Source organism: Dysidea avara, chromosome 4 (genome assembly GCF_963678975.1).
Source record: "Dysidea avara chromosome 4, odDysAvar1.4, whole genome shotgun sequence".
Classification (NCBI taxonomy): Eukaryota; Metazoa; Porifera; class Demospongiae; order Dictyoceratida; family Dysideidae; genus Dysidea; species Dysidea avara.
This window is the reverse complement of record NC_089275.1, coordinates 14,740,362-14,758,569: the sequence shown is the minus strand read 5'-3', so window position 1 is coordinate 14,758,569 and position 18,208 is coordinate 14,740,362. Positions and strand designations below refer to the sequence as shown.

The window sequence follows — 18,208 nt, the reverse complement described above, 5'->3', positions numbered from 1 at the left end:
TAGATCATTCAGCTACAAACAATTCACCCTGTAGAGAGAGCAATTAGAAGAAGTCACCTTGTAGAGTGTTCAGTTACAAAGAAACCACCATGGAGTTTCTGTAATCAATATAATAATATTATGTGACCGGATTTGCGAAAAGGGGTCTTCCACACACATCCAATTCCGTAACCGTTGGAGACCATAACTCAGTGTTCAAGTAACATATTAACCTGAAAATTTCTCCACGTATTCAGCTATAGTGGTGCTCACCACTGTCCAAAATTCAAGGCAATAGCTCTTTCCAATCTGAAGTTATCAATTGTCAAAGTTGGCAAATTGGATGTGTGTGGAAGACCTCTTTTCGCAAATCCGGTCACATATGTATTATACAGTATATATAATTTGTACATTTACTGATAAAATATTTAAAGTACATCTACTTCATCTTTTCTTCTTCCTGTAGTAAAGAAAAAAACATAGGTTAAAAAAGTCCCAAAGCTGGCCATAGGCCGGTTTTGGGGTATACAAATACAAAAAGAAATGAAATCTAATCCAAAACAGCCAAGCTGTAAAAAAAGTGTGCGGCCCTCAGAAAGGCTATGGTGAAAAAAGATGTGAAATCCAAGGTGGCGGCCAAGAAATGGCTGTGATGGTAGGTTAATGGTAAAAATTTTAATAATGACAATTTAGGTAAATTTTGTGAAGCGGCACAAAAATTCACCTGAATTGTCGTTATTAAAATTTTTACCATTAACCTACCATCACAGCCATTTCTTGGCCGCCACCTTGGATTTCACATCTTTTTTCACCATAGCCTTTCTGAGGGCCGCACACTTTTTTTACAGCTTGGCTGTTTTGGATTAGATAAAGTTTTGCTGAGGTTTTAATACTGTACAGTAGCTATAAATTTAAAGTTAAATTCTGCTGAAATATAGTGGTAATTATTAGTTTTTGCTATGGTAATTTTTCAATACATAAGGGCATAACCAGGGAGTTCGGATGTTCAGACAAACCCAAGCTTTGGCTACTTTGGCAATTGTGTTCAGCATAAAATGACCTAAACAACCAATCTCGATGAAAATGAGATTAACAGATAAGCCAGAAAGCTGAAGGTCATAATTATTGTAAACAGCTATATCGATCTTCCTTCCGAGTTCTAGCAGCCAAAAGATGTTGCTGGGTATTGGTGGGGATACAGTAGTTAGTTTGAACTAATAGATGGCATTTTTGGAAACCAACACCAAGTCATACCTGCTAAGGATGAAGGAAAGATTGGTTGGAATGGTGCTAGGAGGGCAGACACTAGCAAGATATCCTGGAATGTCAGCATAGAGTTTAAAATACTCAACATCACCTAGTAGCACCTTTCATTAATGGTTGGTAAGGAACTTTGCTATCTACTCATAAATTCTCCTTTGAACACCTTATTGTTAGCTCTGATAGAATTCCCCTGAACTCTGTGTAGAGAGAAAAATACAGCGTTTCAAAAAAATTTATACCAATACAGTACTCCCTTGATTATCCAAACCTCTGTTATCCAAACACTTGGTTACCGAACAGTGGAAAGGCTCTATTAGAGTATTTTTTATTTAAGATGTATGTTCTATTAGAGTATTTTAACAGGGTTCTGTATATAAATGAAAAGGTTTTGATTATCCAAACTTTTTGATTATCTGAACATGTCTTGGTCCCAAGGGAGTTGGATAGTCAAGGGAGCACTGTACCGGATAACCGCTAATAACCGCTTGACTGCCACCTTAAATACAGTTGCCATCTTACTTCCGTGTATTCCCATTTATTTTTGCGACTTACATTATTTCACCAACCCAGTGATATCATCAAAGTTGAATGGCTTTCATAGTGCTGCACTGCCCCTTTAAAGTAATCCCCCAACTTGTTATAAATTATTTTATCACCTAGCAATGAATATCTTCATGTTACCAATGTCAACACAAGTTGTGATAAACATAAACTGAATTATCTCATTCCAAATAAGGAATGAGTAGTATCCGATTAATAAATTTCCCCAATGGCTCACTGTTACTTTCACTAAAGCCTGATTGTCTCAAGCCTGGAAGAGCCAGACACAAACTGAGCCAGACACAAACTGAGCCAGACACAAATTGAGCCAGACACAAACTGAGCCAGACACAAACTGAGTGGGTGTGTCATAACTGTTTTATCGCTTAATAAGTGCATCCATGTGTAACACTTACAGAAAAACTGCTGTAGTCATATATGGCTTTAATGGAGTACCAATAACAGGTATGTATTTAGCTGGTGGTGGTGCAGGCCATGGATTTGCTACATCAATCATGGTGTTCACTGCTGGTGATGATGATGCAGTGTAAACATTAATCAGGTTTACATTCAAGAATCAACCTAGATACCTATTTAATAAAGTATATACGAAACAGAAATTTACTTTGATTGAGTAACGTTATCAAATACTCTGCCCTATACAAAGACTGCTAGCCTTACAGTATTCATCCTACAAATGTTGGTGTATGTAACTGTCTTGCTGATCTGAATTTTCTAGTTGAGTATACTGCATATTTGTCACGTTTCATAAAAAGAATGGATATAGATGTTTAGACTAATTTTAAACAGCTCTAAACATCCTGTAATTGACCTTACGCTTGCATGTGTGTACTCTTTTGTTTGTATGCAATTATTACAGAAACATTTCTTACAGAAAGAAATGCAGTTGTTGACATTGAATGAAGAGCTATCAGATATGAAATCTCGAGTTATGACTAAGACTCTACAGTATCAACAAGTGGTAGAAGAAAAGAGACAGTTGATCAAAAGAATTAGGCATCTTGAGAGTGCTGTAAGTATTTTTGTAGTTACGTGTTATTAGCACTGATTTACCATATTCTTTTAAAGTAATTTGACATTTTTACAGCCATAAACATCTAAAATCAGGCATACAGAACATTTACTATCTAACATTAATACAGAACTATGTTTACTATCAAGAAAATGTTGCCCTCATTATACCATAGATAATAGAGTACTTAAAAGGATAGGAAATGCAATAACGTGACGTCACAAAATACGTATATTTCTGTTGGAATTCCATGTATTACGTCACGAACATACTCGTTACGCTTGGTGTGCTTGTATCAAAGAGAACCAAATTGTTGTAACGACAGAATTTTGCAACCAACAACTGTGAAACTTCGCTACAATGAACTCAAGTAAGTAATCGAGGGAACTAGGATGGTACCAACCCTCAAGGAAGTTATGCATAAAATTAAAGGAGCTTGAAAGTGAAAAAAATGGCCCAAAAATTACTTTTTCTTTGTAAATATATTCTATCCTTTTAACTGTGATAAACCTATTCCTTACCATTTAACATAGGGAACCAGAGGAAATATCAGAGCAAAACAGGAACTGTTGCTTGAAGAAACAACTAAGTATCTTCCATTTTTTACCAAAAGTTTAAACCACCTTGCAGTACAACGCAGCAGTAAAAGACTGTGTTGGTGGCACACCTAGCTTACCACAAGATTCAAAAGTAGAACCGGCTATAAAAGAAGCGGTATGGACGAGGCATGGAGGTACTATGAGTGAAAATATGACAACGTGTAACAATCATGGTTAACGCGATACGCTTTGTTACAAAATCTACGGTCTGAATTCTATCGCCAAAATCTCTCACAAAGGCCTAAATACTTGCTGTAGTCTGTTGGATTACTATTTACGCTGCTTAGAACACTAATTCCCATGCTTGAGCACATAACTGTCTTTTCCTTTCAAGTCACGCATAACGGAAATCAAACTGGAAATCGCTTGCATTTCCTATCCTTTTTACTCTATTATCTATGATTATACTGTACATGTATGTAGCATTACACACATGATCTCCCCCCTGCAATCTCCTTTTCCTGCTTCCGCTCTACATTTACCAATACCCCAGAATTAAGAATTTAGCACATGAAAAACATGATTGGCCCATGATTGATACATAACTGGCAAGTTTGTGCCAGATTCTAAACAATGTCTATTTCATGTAATTATGGTATTATATTATAATTTATTAATTTAATGAAGTAGGGATCTATGTAATAAAAAGTAGTGAAACAAGAGATGAATGATGGTATTACAGTATAGCTCTACATTGGCATGTAATAATAACAATCATTTTGTTCAATGCCAAAGTAGGGATTTTTCCACTGAGCTATGCTGTAATACTTAGTACATAAACAAATGTTGATTTTTAGTTTCAAAGGTTTGAATGCAGCATTCGAAGCTTTGATGAATATTGTATGTAGCTATAGCTACAATTACTTACATGTCATTCAGTTGGTAGCTAATAGCATAATTTTTTGGTGTATTGTAGCTTAATTTATTAAACAATGTTCAACAGTTATCGTTTTGGCTCCCTTTGACAAATGGAATTTTTTGGATTGACATGTGTTAAAAGATTAGCAGCTGGAGACAACACAAAACAAGTTGTAGTTGCTGCTAAAAGACCTTACAACTGCAACAGTAGTACACAACTCATGAAAATTCTTCCTCTACAGCTTGTCCAGCTATATAGCACTTCGCTACTAGTATGGTGGGCATGATCACTTGTGGCGTAAGCTAATTAATTTGTCAGACAACCAATGGCTTCACATACAACCACCTTCAATTACTTTCTAGTGCTTCAGGCGTAACTGTCCACAGCAAAAATGCTTCACAGCATGATGAGCAGTCATCTTCTGCTGTAATTTCAACCTCCACTATGAGACAGATTGCGCATGCACATATTTGAATTTCACTTATGTAATTCGAATAAAGCACCTTTCGAACCATTGAAAGAATGCAGTACATTCATTTATGCACAAGTAATACCATTTTGTTTCACTGCTTTTATTGCTTGAATCCCTACGTTATTTTAAATTAATGCAGCTGTATACTAGTTTTTTTTTGTTATAGCATACAGCTATACATGTGTTTGACTGTTCTATTAGAGTGACTGTTGTATTAGAGTATCACGAGTCAGCCTTTCACCTGTCATTATTCATATTTCATTATGCTAGCATTATGAATACAGCCAGGCAAACAATAACAGGGTGTGTCATCTCGATAGATTGCTAAGAGGTGTGGATTATAAATCAACTCACATTAGTAGGTGGGGTCTTGAACCTATCATGAAGTTACAGGTATCTACTGAGAGTGAGCATGTATTACTAAATAAGTTTGCGGCATCTAAATATACAGTACTGCTCAAGGAAATTGTTGATAGGACAAATTAATGCCTCAATATGGTTTCACTGCAACAACAAGAAGACAACCAACCTGATTGAAGATAAAAGGAAAGACAAAGTACAGAGGGCACACACTCGTCAGAACTCCAAAAGGCGCATCCCACTAGTGAGTTTGTTATTATTGCATAAAATGGTGGCCATGCACTGCTTCGTTTGGCCTCCAGCCTTGCGACTGTTGGCTGGCTGGCTTGGATGGCTGGCAAAAATTCAAGTTTCACTGATTCTTTTTTAAATTCTATATCTGGCCGCCTGTAAGTGTTTTCTCCATAAAGGTGATTTTCATCATGTATAAGATGTCTCTAGGATGATTTTTAAAGGCAGAATTTAGGAATTTTTTGGGGATCCCTACTTAAATGGTACTACCATACTGTTTGATAAATGCGTATGCATACAGATGGTTATGAATGAAAGTTTATTGTTAACAGCACATTGTCACTACAAAATTTTGCTTGGAAATTGTGTTTCTAAAACAATGACATGTAATTATTGTATCAATATTTAATGACTGATGCTCATACTAATTTAAAAGTGGTTTGTATTTTTTTTAGACCAGTGGTAACGTAAAAATGGCAGCTGAGAATACCAGACTGGCAGATAAAGTTCAAGATTTGAAAAGCTATTATGACTCAAGTGTGGAAATTGAAAAACTGGAGATGCTGAAAGGATTCTCTAAGGATGAAAAGATACAACATGTAGAAAAAATCAGTGCACAGCATAAAAGAATGCTTCGTAAAATACATAATCTGAGAACTGTTTCATATGTAGGAAAGGCCAGGATTTTTGTCCATAAGTCTTGTATGACCAAAAAATGCTATGAAAAGAAGTCAGTTTACTATGTGAAAAAGATAAGTGCAAGTTCATTAAAAAGCTCTAAGAGCAAGTCAGCTTCCAATGCTACCAAAAGTCCTAGAAAGTGTATTACCTACTCCAGTGCGGTTTTAGGTTGTGCTACAAAATCTGCATACGAGTCAGCAGCTTATGCTTACATGTCTACCTTTTCTACTGTGTTTTATGAAAAAATAATTGTATCTCCTGCAAGTAATGTACTCAGAAGTCTTCAAGGATCTGGAGAAGGTAATGGATGTAGTAAAGTAGTATAGAACTTGTAATACACACAGTAGCTACAAAATAAAAAGTTTTAAATAGTAGAATTGACTACATGTCTGTTTTGCATGACATTGTAAAGTGATCTCTACACACAGAGCCACACATAGTGATGCTATACTAGCAGTATACAGGCCTTTTTAGCCAATTGGATTTGATTTTCAGCTATGTAGTACATAGGAAAGTACAGTATCCCCTATCAGTTTTTCTAATTTTAATAGTGTCATAGGCATACGTATGTATTTTTGTAGAGCAACAACAGCATCGTAAAAATAGTGGGGACTCAACAGACAGCGTTGTATCACAAGGTACAGTAAACTAAGATTATATTACCTATATTGTGCAGAGTTAGCCCTTTGAAGCCCATGAATGCACTGGTGTGTCAAACTTATTCATGCGCATTTGCCCACTGATGCTCACCAGTGCGTTGTTATTGATTTCCATGGGTTCTTCATGTCTATAGAGGGAAAGCTGTAACATTATTGCCATACAACTACTAGCAGTTTGTTTGTCAATGAATGGCAGCTTAAACTGTACAAAGCATATGGTACCACTCAGACACAACATTGTCTCGCAAGAGTGTGAATTACAATACCTGTTAATTAAGGAACGTGGCACCTTTTGCTCGTGAATATCCATCCCAAACAAAATGGAATGAATAATTGTGAGCAAAACAGTGCCATGTGCTTTAATTAGCAAGTTTTTCTTAATTGCTTGCACTCTCGTGGATTGACGTTGCATTTGAGCGGTACACTACCAGCCAAGCAAGAATCTCGATACAATACCAAAAGAAATGTAAGTTACAAAACTAAAGCAGGGAAGAATGCACACTATTCAAAAATGTTGGATAAGTCTCCTCTCTGATAGTCCAATTGAGAAACGGTAAAAAACCATCAGATTACTGTTGCACAATCTAATATGACATTGTCAAAAACCTCCAGTACAAATACATAAACAAAACACATTGTAAGCTCATGATCATAACAAATACAAGAATAAGACCTATGTCTGTGTAATTTATTCAACAGAATAAAATAATTCCATTTGTGCCTTGCCAAATAATCAGGAGCAACTGGTGCTCTTGTCAAACTTTTAGGGATGCATTCTTGATACAGCTTGCACACTTCATGATATATGACCGGATTTCACATAACAAGGCTTCCACACACACAAAATCAAACTTACGTTTTTACCAGAAATGTATTGCTGGCCTACTAATACACTATCATATTCCACACTGTACTTCCTTCAGGACTGGCAAGTCTGGTTTCTGTGGCAGCTTTCTTCCGACCCTGTCAAAGCCACGAGTGGGAGACTGGCACCATTGAATGGCCATGGCTTTGTGATAATGGTATGTAGTGAGCTGGGACTTCACAGAGAGCTCACCAATGGTGTTCTCAGTCAATTTGGAGTGATTTGAAGGCCATGGAGGGCCATGGAGAGCCCAAACTTGGCCTCTGGATTCCAATCGTCTTCTTGCTTCATTTTATACCCCTATATTAAGCCCACCCACCTCCCCCCACCCTCCCACCCTATTACTACCACCTGTGATATTATTACCCGCTCAAGAAAAGCTGCCCAAAACAGGGCTAATTTTGGGTATCAGAAATGTATACACTCACTCAGTGATAGCTAGTAAATGGATGAATACTTGGTGCAAATTTTGTTTGCACAGCTGTAGGCACTGGGAAGTTATTACACAATGATTACTTAAAATCGCCATATCTCCTAACGAAGCTTTGTGCGTCGAAGCCTGGTTTGTCAAATTCAGTCACATATTGCTGGTTCTTTTTATTTAGCAGTTTGATGTTATTGAATACTCGCTGGGTTTCTGTGGTCAAGCAGGAGCACTGCTACACACCGTTACAATGTTCATAAACTGTAATCATGCACACCATGGCTGCAAAAAGTCATCACCAAGGTGGTCCTTATTTTATCATGGTCACAGGGCCATAAATATTGTTTTGCCGTACCATTACTACTATAAACCAAAATAATAATTAAAACCACAATTGATGGTTATCTTAATTTATACAATTGCATGTTATAGTTTGCAAACAATCTGGCATCAGTGCAGGCACTGTAGTGTTGCATGACATACCAGTAGATGGCATGTTCATAAGCTAGATTGGAAACGATACAAACGGTCACAGGATTACTAATCTGGTATCATGCTTATACCACGAGTGTTTTAAAGAATAAAATTGAAGTTGGGATCTATGCAATAAAAAGCAGTGAAACAAGAGATGAATGATGGTATTACAGCATAGTTCGGTGGGAAAGTCCCTACTTTAGCACTGAATAAAATAATTGTTATAGCTAATGTGCCAAAGTATGGACTTTCCCACCAAGCTATGTTGTAATATCATCATTCATCACTTGTTTCACTGCTTTTATTGCACAGATCCCTACAGTGTAACTTGTGATTGTTCTATTATAGAATATCATACTTACATGACTGTTGTATTAGAGTATCTCAAGTCAGCCAAAAAAGGTGTGCAGCTAGCTAGATCAATAAAGGGTGAGGTCATCTTCTTTACTGTTAAGTAATAGCTAGATTGTTAAGAGGTGTGGTCTCCATTCTACTGTATATGACTATTAGTTTACCTAGATCTTTATTTGATAGGTATGGTTGCGGACCTATCCCTAATGGGGTCCCAATTACGAAGATGCATATATCTACCTCTTATAGTAGCATTGGGACTGAAGCGCTTCTGAAATCCAGCTCTGAAATAATTCTGTAGCATCTAAATAATTATGCTGTTGAAAAAAAGGGTTGATATGGAAAATAAGTGCTGAAAATTTCATGAACACAGAGTCATGGAATCAAAGTTGTGACAAATCAAATTTTAAAAATGTAGGCAATTTTTATGTGCCTACATGATCTGTATTCTCAGGCCCAGTCATAATTCGAGTTTTGGTGATTTTTAAACCAAGCGCGCACCCACAGCCAGTCAAAGCCGAAGGCCAGCTGTGGGCACACGCCTAGTTTACTGGAATTGTTTTTGTAAAAGTGTGTGTGTGTGTGTGTGTGTGTGTGTGTGTGTGTGTGTGTGTGTGTGTGTGTGTGTGTGTGTGTGTGTGTGTGTACCTATCTATCTATCTACCTATGTTTGTTCGTACGCACCCGCGTGAAAATAATCGTTAGATAATGGTAAAAGCAATACATAAGAAGTAAAAGTGAAATGAAGTTTGTATTACACTTCTGCATAGGTGAACTTTGCTCGGAGGTGGTTTCTTTTCGGCAGACTGAAATACGGGTGTGGCAACTTTCCTCAGACTTTGTAAACTACCTTCCCTTTGAGGTTTTCAGGCGTTTAACAACTGAAAAACAATGGTGCAGGCCTTGTACACTGCCCAGAATAGCCTATCGCTTCAAGTTGAAAGGTAAAAAATTGAAAGGTTGCGTATCTCTTACATACACGAATGAAAATGAAGAGCAGCTTTGAGGCTTTGTCGAGAGAATTTGTGGGATAAAAACATGATATGTGACTGGATTTGCGAAAAGGTACCTTTTCCACACACAAATTTGACCCATTTGTTTGAACTTTAAAGCTTCCTAACTTTTTTATCATGGCATGTAAGTACTTGAAAATTTCAATGAATGTAGCTACATTATCTGGTTACATTTTGATACTAAGAACAAGTTAATCAGTATAAGGAGTCAAGTGTTACATCATTTTGTTTGCTGGTATGTCAAATGTGTGGAAAAGGTACCTTTTCGCAAATCCGGTCACATATATAGTCAAACTATAAAACAGTTTAGAAGATACTTCTGTGTGTAATATGTTGGTAAAAACATATATAGATATACAACTCCTAATAGGGATTGGAAATGGCATCACGTGCCAGAAATAGGCTTGTTTCGAATGTTACGGGTAATTTCCATAATTTGTATCGTATTCTAATTTAATTGTCCCCAAATGAAGTTTTAAAGGTTTTGCGAGAGTGATTTAGAACCTAAGAGCGAAATGTGCTATGATCCTACTAGCTTTGTTCCACAGCCTTGGCATTAAATTAAAGCTTGAAAGACAAACGGTTACATTAGACAGCAGCTGTGCAGAGTTAGGAGAACAGAAACACGATGGTACAACAACACCTAGCCAAGTTGTAACTAAGGAAATATGCTGCGTTTAAACTGTAGGGTGGGTTCTAAAAGCCACGTATTGTCGATACCAGAAGGTGTACACAGCTGCTACTGGAACAGAAATGTACCTTGGTGTAGAAGCGATAACAAAACGACACGATATGACGAGTTTCTTCTGTGGGAAAGGCCAGCCAGTGACTTCCACCAAAGTCGTTCAACCTTAGAGAACTTTCATATTCTACTAAACCTGCACTGATTGTCTACAGTAAAGATAAATGTTAGTATTTTCAGGTCTTCAAAGCGGTAACAAGCGAAACGAGCCTTGTATCTAACTGGTGACGTCAATTGTACAAGTAGTATACTGGGCGCGTGACGCCATTTCCAATCCCTATTAAGAGTTGTATAACAAGCGCTTCCTTAGCAGCGCATAGCAATGTAATTGAATGAATTACAAAAATTTCATGAATTACAAAATACGACAATTAGCTAATATTATTGCATAACCCAAAACTACCCTATTGTAAAATCATAGTAGCATATATATATATATATATATACAAGTATACGAAAAAATTTGGAATTTTCAACTAGAGTAGAGACGACAGTACATTGATAAAAAGTACTGAAACAAGTGCATAGGGGTAGTGAACAATACTAAAATACAGTTAAATAATAAGATGTGTTATATCCCTACTGTGCATTTCCATTATGGCATCTTAAGCACAGTAGGGATATAACACGTCTTATTATTTAACTGTATTTTAGTATTGTTCACTACCCCTATGCACTTGTTTCAGTACTTTTTATCAATGTACTGTCGTCCCTACTCTAGTTGAAATTTCCAAATTTTTTCGTGTACTTGAACTTTTTTTGTGAATAATTTTATTATAGCTGGTGACCCCACGCATACCGCATCTGAAAAGGCACCGTGTGCCCCAGCTATATCAATTATCGTGTGTAAAGTGAAGTTACCATTACACTTCGTTGTCAGCTATGTTCAACCTGTTACACAGCATTTTAATCAAGAACTTGTTGAAAGCATTTCGGGTCGATCTGAAAGCTTGTTTGGGTTTAGTTTTACCTCACCAATACTGCCTCATCGTTGTAAGGGAAAATTGAGGCTGATGTTTGGGTGATATTATTTGTGGGCCATGCCAACTCCTTTGTGGTCCCTACTATACAGTTACTATCGTACTGTATGATAAGCCCTACTCTACCTTTTACACATTCGTTAGCTATAACTTTGTTAACAATGATGTTACCAAATAAGCTATGCTTTCTTTGTACCTGTCATAGGTTAGCTATACAGTACACATTGATCATTGTAGTTGGAATATGGTGGAACACAATAAGTAATTGTTACACATAAGGACGATGCTGCTGGAGCGACTGACAACTGACAAGGAATTGTGACAAAACATAATATGCAGGGTTTCTATGAGATTATGCACTTAATACATTATTATTCATGCATTGAATTAGAAGTTTTGTATATGCATTTTACACTTAATAGTGTTAACAGCTTTAGATAGTTATTTGACTATCCCAATCATGTATGTATATGGTTTTGCTGACTTGTGTAGACAATAGTAATCACATGCAAGGATACATAAAGAAGTGTTAATACTGTAATAGCGAAGAATGTGTTAGTCACAAAGAAATGCATTTAGAAACGCAAGCAGTTAAACCTAACTGCTAAACAACAAACACACTAATACTAAACAAGATGTCTTACGCGTGTATCATGTCGACGACGTACGATAGGTCCTGTATAAACCAAACGTCAAATCACAAACGTATTCTAAAAGTTTGGTGCGATAACACGTGTATTCACAATGATTATGGAAGCCCTATTGATATGGAAGCCCTACTGATGAGCAATGGCCATGATAAAGAAGGATCAAAGGAAAATCAGTAAGCAATAGCGCATACATTGTAGGATATTTAAAATACTAAGTTTCATCTCCATGAAATTCGAGGCATTTCCGCCAAAGAAGTAAGGCTGTAGTTGTAACCAATTTTCCGCTACTCTTGACTGAACGCATCAGGCAGGCAGGCAGGCAGTGAGGCAGTAGAAAATTCGCGAAAATAATTTTTTTTTTAAATTTCGTAGCACCTAATCGAAAATGCTTCTGGTCGTTCTGAAGGCATGTTTGGGCTTGGTTATACCTGACCAATGCTGTCAAGTGGCCGTGAAGGGTGCAAAGATGATTATGGCTTGATTTATCTTCATAGACCACGCCCACATCTTCGTCATCCCTACCATACAATACTATTGTACTGTATGATATATATCATGAACCACGATAGTGGGTTCATAATAGGGATCGCAGTTGAATTTTTGAAAATCCTAATAGAGCAGTCACCAAAAACCAGCCTGAGAAAGCAGACTCGAGCATAAAATAACCCTCAGAAGGCTTATTATCAAACACTGAACTCAGAAAAATTGTGATATAGCAGTAAAAATGGTCTAGACGAAATTTGGAAACATTCAAAAATTGTGAATTTTACGCGAATTGTTCATATTATTATTCATAATATTATTATTATTTTGTTTCACTCGTGTACAGCCCAAGGCTTCCATTTTTCGCAATAAAAACTACATGGCCTTACTCACTGAGTCCTTCCGCGTGTCCATGATCCATTAATTAACCCGTACTCCACAGATCGCTAACCGGCCTCCACCTTGATAAATTTCTAAGTTCTCCGCCATTGCCTGCTGTTCCATATACAGAAGAAGCCGTAGAAGAACAAAATTACGGGATCTTGTGTGCTCAGGATGCGTATTGTTCAACTATGGTCTTTATAACGTTAATAGATGGCAGATTGAAGTTGTGCAGCACTCTTTTACCTTACAAGATCGCCATAATAGGGTCTCTAGTGAGCTTCCCGTCTTCGCTACATGAAGCCGTTCAAGTGCGCATGCAAGGCATCCAGTTTATTATTCTTCCAGCCATCACAGTGAGTGCTTTGTTTGTCCATTATAGGTGGAAGATAAATGGTAGCGCTGATATCATGGCTGCTTTTCACACACAAAAAAGGTTGGGTGGGGTGTTTATTACAACCCTACCATTTAAAATATTTTGTGGTCTAACCACATAGCTATCATCAACAACCCTCCCATATGGTATCCATGTCATAAACAACTTACAGAGTGTGAAGCCTGACAGTCTTATATGGGAGGATTGTGTGCTACTGTGCTTATGTCACTGTAACTAGCTACTGTGAACTTATTTTAGCACATTCTCCAATCAGCTAGTGACATTGACAGTTGCAAACATTTAGCTATGACCACATGCTAACCAGACTTTGCTGACTATACCTATGGTGTTCCACCTTATGACACACTGCTGCTAGCAGGCTACACCTAGGCTTTCCAGGGCTAGAGCCCAGTCTAAGTCCTGGCAATTAAAACTCAATATGCCAGTTTAAAGTACTCCTGCATGGGTAATGACTGCCAAATCCCTGGTAATCATGTAAGACTGGTTACGCCACGCACTGGTCACTAGTAGTGACATTGTGATTTGTACATGCAGACACCGGCATAGGAAGACTTTTCGGCCAAGCCTAGCCATCTCCTATTTGCTTGATTAATACCAACTCACAGTGTTGCTGCTGTATTCAGCCCTGTTCATACGTGCATTTATACAAAGGTGTTGTAAAGCATCATCGCTACAATAATAACACTACAGCTACAATGTATAGCTATCTCTTCACTACCTATTCTGCTAGACAACTCTACACCTATAGTGCTCGTGCTTGATGTATGCATCATTATATCACGTGAAAATTTATCTTCTCTTTTGAAAAAAAAATTGGACTATACAGGAATTATAACACTAACAGTTACCATTCTTATAAATTGTATCATAGAGTTTCATTCTTGTCCTTCTGTTAGAATATACACCTAAGACATCTTGTTCTTCTTCAAGTCTCCTGTGCTGTCATCAACACTGTCTCCTGTATGATAGGTGCGCAATCAGTAGTTCTTCTGACAGATAGGTAGCTCATATAGCAGTGTGTTTTCAGCAATGGCACCAAGTGTGACGATGATGGCTCAAACACTGAGTATAGACTAGGAATTAATGTATCCTGCCTTATATTTTGTGTGTGTACAAATCAGGATGAAAATACAGTCTTTATCATAGATTACAAAATTAATATTGCATTAACATATCTAATGAGTTAGCCTTTTAAACTAAGGAATCTCTGTTAGCTTATTACACTAATGTATCAATTAACTTATAATCCGTAAATGGATTTGGAATAAAGTACACAAACTAGACATATTAAAAATTTCGCTGGGATGGTAATGTAAACCATAAATCCCTATTTTGACTCTCTATAAATACAAAATTAATAATGCGTTAAGATATCTAGTTATTGAGTTAACCTTTTAAACTGAGGAATGTCTGTTAGCTTACTACACTAATGTGCCAATTAACTTATAATCCATAAATTGATTTGGAAAAAAGTACACAAACTAGACATATTAAAAATTTAAAATAAGAAATAGGGATCACTGAAGAAAGCCACGAAACAAGAAGGGATCACTGGGGGTGGTAATGTAAACCACAAATCCCTATTTTGAGTCTCTGTTGGTGGTAATGTAAACCACAAACTCCTATTTTGACTCACTTCAAATTGACAGAGCATGTAACTAAAAATTTATGACAGATAGTCAAAATAGGGATTGGGGTTTACATTACTACGACCACCCCCAGATCCCTTCTTGTTTCGTGGCTTTTTTCAGTGATCCCTATTTCTTATTTTAAATTTTTAATATGTCTAGTATATATATATGTGACAGAATTTTGGAAAATCACCCTTATGGTCGTGCCTGAAACAATTAGAATTTTTGAAACTAGCATGGTGCTGTTACTATCAGAAAGCACTTTTCAAATATTTCTAGAAATTTGCTTGCAATTCAGGGTATCTATGGTTTATTCTACCTTTAATTGGGTAGGATTTTAACTTATAATGCTGTGTTTCAGAGCTAAATATTTAATGCGTCAAATGCACCCATAAGGGTGATTTTCCAAAATTCGGTCAAATATATATGGTTAATTTCACACAGTAAGTTAGCTAGCTGTATGGTACCTGGTTTTTAGAAGTAGCACATCAACTTGTTTAAAAGTTTTATATCTAAATTTTTGTTGACGCACGAAATTTTTGGGGTGATTTCTACTTAAACGGTACTACTGTACTGTTTGATGATAGATAACTCCCTCTAGTGGCTGTGAATATCTGTAGATGCATCATCCCATTGTTTACCCATGTATGTGACCTTTTGAGTCTTGATAAATGGTTATGTTGCGAAATGTAATAAATATAACTAAGAATATAAAACATTGATTGCATTTCTGTATTATTATGTACTTATTTATTTATTTTTGTATCAACAGTTCCTTCAGATGCGCAAGAAAGGGATGAAGAAAAGAACAGGGAACAACTCATACCCACCCATAACATGATATTATAAATAAATATTTTTGTTTATTTACCATTATGCTCTTTCATGTACATTACTGGGTACTTCTACACATGATAACAGTTTGCAAGTTGATTTGAAGATAAATATCTTAAGTTTGCGAATCCTAGAGCTATATAAGAGTATTGGCACTCGACTAGACATTGGGTGGCCTGCAGTTCGAATCCTGGGGTAGTACATCACAAATTAAAATAATTTCATGCTTGTATTACTGATTAATATGATCCAGGTATTTTGTGGCCTCAATGACATACATTTGATTGTGAATTATGGCTTTTGAACTTTACTTTTGCAGAGGTCTTGAATCAGTAAGCTAGAGCGAACATGAGATAATGATTTGAAGATGTTATATTTCAAGACACACGGTAGTGTGTCGTGCGGCCCAAGAAGCCGGCGCGCCACACCGTGAGTATATTTACAGGAAGAAAGTAAACGCGATTTTCACACCTTTGTAGCTCCGTGATTCCTTATCCGATTGAAACCAAAGTTGCTACAGACGTGCCGGCTAGGTAGGGGAGTCCACATTCCAAATTTGAAGAAAATCGCTCCATCAATTTCCGCGATACGAGCGGCCAAAGTTTGGGGGTTTTTTTTCTTCGTTTTTTCTTCTACTTCTTTTCGCACACTTTGCATAAAACACGAATTCGTGCTCCAATCGGCCTGAAATTTGGCACACTTAAAACGCTCATTAAGGCGAATCTCAGTACCAAGTTTGGTAAGAATCCGATAAACGTTCACGGAGTTATGACCGATTATTTGCGTAAAATAAGGTCGAAGGTCTGTCACGCCCACAGGGTAAACCGCTTGAAGAAAATTGCTATGTAGATGGAGTAACTATCGTAGGAGTGTCTTTTTGTGGTTTGAAAGGAATCCAGTTAAAGGCCATCGAGATATGCCACAAAACCCAACCTGTGTCACAATTACGCGATCGATTTTTATGAATAAAAAACTATTAGTTTTCACGCCTATTAGGCCCCTATTTGATGATTATTAGTTTCTCATCCACCGCCCGCATCCTTCTTAAGCTACCGCATGGTAAGCCATTATTTACTCTGCGCATGCTCAGAAGAACACGTGATATATACCAAACTGTTCTTGTATTGTATTATTGTATTAATGCTTTACAGTTATAATTTTTGTTGATGAACGCTACAATTCGCTATATATCACCAGGAGAACTGTTGTTTTCCTTAGCAAATTGCTGCAGTGCCAGTTGCAATCGTGCTCTATCGACTTCATCAAAGCAGGCTTTCAGTTGACTGTCGAAAAACAGTTAACGATCATGAAAAGTAGAATCAGCTGGTGAAGGAAATGTTTGTAGTAAGAAAGAAAGACAATTTGGACAAGGTCTGTACATCAGTGTGTTAATATTATACAATAGTAATACCCTCCCGCCCGCATCATAATAATTAGAAAGGCTGGATGAGAAACTAATAATAATCACCGAATAGGGGCCTTAGGCAAACCGCTTAGAGCAGTGAGCTGAAAATCGGTGTGTAGCTGGAATAATTATCATAGAAAGTCCATGCAGTAGTACAGAAGAATCGGATTACAAACCACTGAGTTATGATTCCAAATTAAAGCCAACTACGTGTAACATATGCGAGATCGAGATACTCTAATAGAACAGTCACCCTAATAGAGCATTCAGCTAATATATTTACTCCATTATAGAATTTTATTACATTGCAAGTTATTCTGTAGGGAGTTCAGCTGCAAACAGTTAATCTTACAGACAGTTCAGCAAGAAGCAAGTCACCCTATAGAGAGTTCAGCTACAGGTATATCGCTGTAGAGATTCAGAAGAATAAAGTCACACTGAAGAGAGTTCAGCTACAAACAAGTCATGCACCCCGTGGAGAGTTTGGTTACACCCTCTAGAGAGTTCAGCTACAAACAAGTCACTGTGGAGAGAGTTCAGCTACAAAGAAACTACCCTGTAGAGAGTTCATCTATACAAACAAGTTAACCTATAGAGACCAGCTGCAAACAAGTAGCCCTGTAGAGATTTCAGCTACAGACAAGTTACTTTATAGTTTATACAATGTTCAGCTACAAGTAAGTCACTCTGTAGAGAATTCAGCTACATACAAGTCGCTCTGTAGAGAATTTTGCTACAAACAAATCACAGTGTAGAGAGTTCAGCAACCAAAAAGCCACCTGTAAAGAGTTCGGCTATACAAACAAGTTACTCTGTAGATAGAACAGCTAGAAACAAGAGAGAGCTCAGTTAGAAGAAGTTGTCCTGTAGAGATCTCAGCTGCAAAGAAACGCTGTAGAGAG

General features: G+C 37.1%; 1 protein-coding gene across 2 annotated transcripts in view; it reads left to right on the top strand.

Moving 5' to 3' along the window:
• LOC136253131 (uncharacterized) overlaps positions 1 to 16,000 on the top strand; it is a 32,587-nt gene extending 16,587 nt beyond the window's left edge. For both annotated transcript variants that reach the window (XM_066045751.1, XM_066045750.1), the window contains 4 exons: positions 2,678 to 2,815; positions 5,792 to 6,317; positions 6,599 to 6,655; positions 15,840 to 16,000. In XM_066045751.1, coding sequence (XP_065901823.1) covers positions 2,678 to 2,815; positions 5,792 to 6,317; positions 6,599 to 6,655; positions 15,840 to 15,916 — 798 coding nt within the window. In that variant the 3' untranslated portion in view covers positions 15,917 to 16,000. The remainder of the gene's footprint in view (positions 1 to 2,677; positions 2,816 to 5,791; positions 6,318 to 6,598; positions 6,656 to 15,839) is intronic.
• Positions 16,001 to 18,208: the final 2,208 nt, after the last annotated feature.